Below are 3,899 nucleotides of genomic sequence, written 5' to 3' on the forward strand. Positions count from 1 at the left end.
AGGGGGTTGGTGTGGCTGTATGGGGGCGGGGAATGTACCCAGGGTTTCTGTAGGCTCCGTCTCTCACCCTGGCTGAGTGGCCTGAATGGGGATACTTAGTCTCCTCCTGGACAGACAGTACCTGGCCCTCCTCTCTGCTGGATCTGGGGTGATAATGTCCCCCACACTCGGGCACATAAAACACAGTCTCGGATGAGAAAGTCTGGGAATTCCTGGAGCTGTTTTTGCCTCAGTCTCCTGGGATGTAAAAAGAGTCAGGAACTCCTGGTCACCCTTGGCTCATCCCCTTGCCCCTCTCTCATTCTTCTCTCTGTGACTCTCAACGTCTCTCTCCACCGTTCTGCTATCCCGCTCTCTCTTGCTATCTTGCCCACCACTGTCTTTCCCCTTTCTCTGTTTTTATTTCCATCCTATTGCCAGAGCCCCAGCCCAGCCCCTTCCGCGGCCACTCCCAGGCGGCGGCCTCCCTCTCCGCGCTCCCCAGGTCTCCCAGGCCGTTGTTCTATCTAGAATCATGCTGGCCCAAGATCGCTTCCCCCAGCATCTGTCCCTTTTCTGGGGGTGGATCTGCGCGCGACTTCGGGTCCAGGAACTGATCCCCCGCCCTCCCTTCGTCTCCCCTCTCCACCCCCAGAGGCAGAGACGCACACTAGCAGTGCCTTTAAAACGTTTATTTTTCGTGCTGCGAGGGCAGGGGTGGGGGGGGGGGGGCGCGCCTCAGTAGACGCCGGGCTGGGCGGGCTCCGCGGGCTCCGGCGCCCCCGCCAGCTGCACCAGCCGCAGCAACAAGGCCCCGCTCGGCCCGTCCAGCAGGGTCGCGTTGCTCCGGTCGCTGGCGCGAACGCGGCGGGGGAAGCCGATACCTTCCCGGCACTCGGGCTCGGTCACGCAGCTCTCTGCGGGGAGCACGGGCTGAGCGCGCAGCTGGCGGGCGCGTCTCGGGGACCGGGCCCCGCTTCCCACCCCCTCCAGACCCGGACCCAGATCAACCCGGCCCCCGCCCCGCCCCGCCCCCGGCCCCGGCCCCGCCCCCTCCTCGCCCCCCTCCCCGCCCCCGCCCCACCGCCCGGGCCGCGCACCGTCGTTGCAGCAGATGCCGGCGGCGGCGCAGCGGCCCCCGCTCCCGCAGGGCTTCTGGCCGGACTGGCAGGGCGACGGCAGGTAGTTCTCCTCTTGGCAGCGCAGCGCCTCGGCCGTGCCCACGAAGCAGCCCAGCTCGTCCCCGCAGCAGATGCTGGGCCCGAAGCAGCGGCCTTTGCCCCCGGGGCCGCAGGGGAGACACTGGTGGGAGGGAGGGGATGAGCCGGGGGCGGGAGGGGAGCGGCCGGGGAGGGAGACCCTGTGGGGTGGGGGGCTGAGCCGGGCGGGCGAGGGCGGCCGGAGGAGCGCGGGAGGTGGCGGGTCTCCCTGGCTCTCTTTGGGCCCAAAATTGGTCGAAGGAGAGCAGTCAAAAAAAAGCTTCTCCGCTCCCTCGGTTTTCAGATGTTTGAGGAACAGCTGTCAGTCACACCCCTCAGCGTCCTCCCGCTTTGTCAAAGGGAACCCTCATGCGCTATTTGGGGGAGAATTTCCCCCTCAGCTCTGGGGCCTCCTGGTGTCCACCCTTCTCTCAGCTGCCCACTACCCTCCCCTTGAAGCAGACCTTCCTTCTGCCCTCCCTCCCCCGCCCCTCCTTATCCTGTCCTGTCCCCTCTCTGCCCTTGCCCTGCCCCTCAAGCCAGTGGGTCTCACTGGGACCTTGACTTCTGCTAGTCCGTCTAAGGACTGACCCTGAGTGGCAAGGATCTAAGCCCTAGAGGAGGGTATGAGGCACCTAGGTGACTCCAGCTTCCAAAGCTGCCGAGCAGAGGAAGGGCCGTCAGTGGGGGCTGCCCACCTTCCCAAAAGTTTGTTCAGCAGCTCAAAACTGGCCACTTTTGACCATGGCAGAATTGAGCACGGTGATTGGGTTTCCTTTAGTGCTGCTGAAGATGGATTAAGAGGGACTCATTGGACATGCAGCATGAAAGAATTGGGCTAGGTACCCAGAAGAACTTCTTTACAGGATGCTTGAGTGGCACCTGTCACTCGGGCAAGCTCAGGGCAATGGCCAGCTTCGGGGCCGGGGTGAATGCTGGGGCCCATGGCTAGGAGAAGCTGGACGCTGATCGGGGAAGGCTTAGAGTGCTGGGAGGACAGAGCCTCTGAAGCTCCAGCTGGTCCTGGAGGAGAGGCCCCATGGGCACAGAGAAGGCCTTGCCCATTCTCCCTGCTGCAGCTCCAAGCCCAGGAACTAGGGAAACCTCTTGCCAGCATCCCTTCTCTGGTAGGGACAGTGTTCCGGAAGTCCTGCAACCTGTCCTAGCCTGCCTGACAGCCTGGTCCCCTTTGTCTGGCCATGCCAAGCCTCCCTTCTTCTGCTGGGCACTTCCTCTAAAGCCTGCCTCTCCCACGACTTCCCTTGCTAGCCCCTGCACGGTGGTGCCGTCCCTGGGCCTCTGCCCCTTCCCTGCAGCTCTGAGAGCGGTCATGGTCATACCTGTCTCAGCTCCAGGTCGGACATGGCCCTCTTGCCGCCCCTTGGGCAGTTCTGGAAGTAGCAAGCAGAGGTGAAGGCCAGCAGGCTGAGGAAGCAGGCGGGCAGTGTGGCGTCGGGCATCCTGGCACGGGTGGGCACAGTGCGCAGTGCTGCTCTGTGGACTGTGCTGCGATGTCTTCGCTGGCTGCCTATTTATGTCTGCAGGTGTTCCCTCTGAAGTGACGTGGCCGCCACCCCCTCCCCAGTGGCTCCCCAGGAGCCCGTGGCCTCCAGGTCCCCAGGCGTCAGCAGTGATTCAGGCATCTGGGGACGCACGTGGACCTGTGCAGGGGACGGTGGGGGAGGGATGCTGGCCTCCAGGCTGTCATAGGCAGCGGTGTGGCTGCGGTGTGACAGGAGCTGCTGCGGCTATGATTGCGGCTCTCTAGACTCGGGGAGGTGGACAGACGGGGAATGAGGGGGGGTCACCTGGAAACTGTCTCCAAGCTTTCTGGTGTCCAGAAGAGGCTGAGGGTCAACAGGCCCTATCCCCTGACACAGACCCCAGAGAAGGGGGCAAGGGGACCCAGGGGCTGCTGGTAAGGAGTAAGTCAGGCCCCAGCCCAGGAGTGGTGGGCAGGGGACAGTCGGTATGCAGGACCCCATCTGGGGGATTAGTCCCGTGAGAGGACAAGTGACCAAGAATGGCACACACCCTCGGTGGTGCTGACAGAGGCCACTGTACCAGCTGCCCTAGAAGAGGAAATGCTGCCCGCAGCCCTGTGTCATGGAGGCAAGGGAGCAACATGGAATCAGGGGCCCTTCTACTTGGTGGGTGGGGAAGTTTCCTGGAGGGACTGGGGACCCTGGGGACAGCTTCTTGGCATATCCCCACCACTCCCCTTCCAGGCAGCAGTAGAGTGAGTGTCTACAGGAAAAGAAGAAATCCTGACCCAGCAAAGTTCAAAGGTCGGGGGAGAAACTGACAGCCAGCACCCCAATTCCTACCCTGACCAGTACCCTGATTTGTGGGGACTAGGGCAGATACCAGCTCAGGCCTGGGGCCTCAAGGGGATTTGGGGGAGGGGCAAAGCCACAGCCAAAGGGGCCCAGCCTGAGAAAGCAGCCTTTGGTTTATGACCCCAGGCTGGTGGGCTTCAGGGATGGAAGTCTCCCTCTCTGGGCCACCTAAGTGGCTCTCTGATCCTTGGACCTAAGCTAGCCACCCTGTACCTCTCAGGTTCTGCACAGCCCCTGGCTCACCCCCCGCCCCCAGACTCTTGGCCTCTTCTCCAGGATGCCGGCAGGAAGCTCCAGCTGCCTCCTGCCCACCAAGCGCAGTACGGGGTCCCAGGTCCCAAGGATGGGGAGCCGTGAGGACATTGGAGCCCAGCAGCCTGTT

At 63.2% G+C, this 3,899-nt stretch overlaps 1 protein-coding gene across 1 annotated transcript; it reads right to left on the reverse strand.

Annotated features, from left to right (window-relative positions):
* Positions 1–656: 656 nt before the first annotated feature.
* AVP (arginine vasopressin) lies at positions 657–2,706 on the reverse strand. Its single transcript, XM_027559312.1, has 3 exons — positions 2,519–2,706; positions 1,080–1,281; positions 657–896 (listed from the first exon to the last, which is right to left on the reverse strand). Exons 1-3 carry the CDS (start codon positions 2,636–2,638, stop codon positions 718–720), a joined length of 501 nt encoding a protein of 166 aa, XP_027415113.1. The 5' UTR covers positions 2,639–2,706; the 3' UTR covers positions 657–717.
* Positions 2,707–3,899: the final 1,193 nt, after the last annotated feature.

This window comes from Bos indicus x Bos taurus, chromosome 13 (genome assembly GCF_003369695.1).
Source record: "Bos indicus x Bos taurus breed Angus x Brahman F1 hybrid chromosome 13, Bos_hybrid_MaternalHap_v2.0, whole genome shotgun sequence".
NCBI classification, from domain to species: Eukaryota; Metazoa; Chordata; class Mammalia; order Artiodactyla; family Bovidae; genus Bos; species Bos indicus x Bos taurus.

Excerpts from the sequence above, each read along its gene's own strand:
- AVP (XM_027559312.1), bottom strand. The coding sequence starts at position 2,638 with ATGCCCGACGCCACACTGCCCGCCTGCTTCCTCAGCCTGCTGGCCTTC. Across the intron at positions 1,282-2,518 it reads CCGACCTGGAGCTGAGACAG|TGTCTCCCCTGCGGCCCCGG; the intron begins GTATGACCATGA and ends CCCTCCCACCAG. Across the intron at positions 897-1,079 it reads CGGCATCTGCTGCAACGACG|AGAGCTGCGTGACCGAGCCC; the intron begins GTGCGCGGCCCG and ends TGCTCCCCGCAG.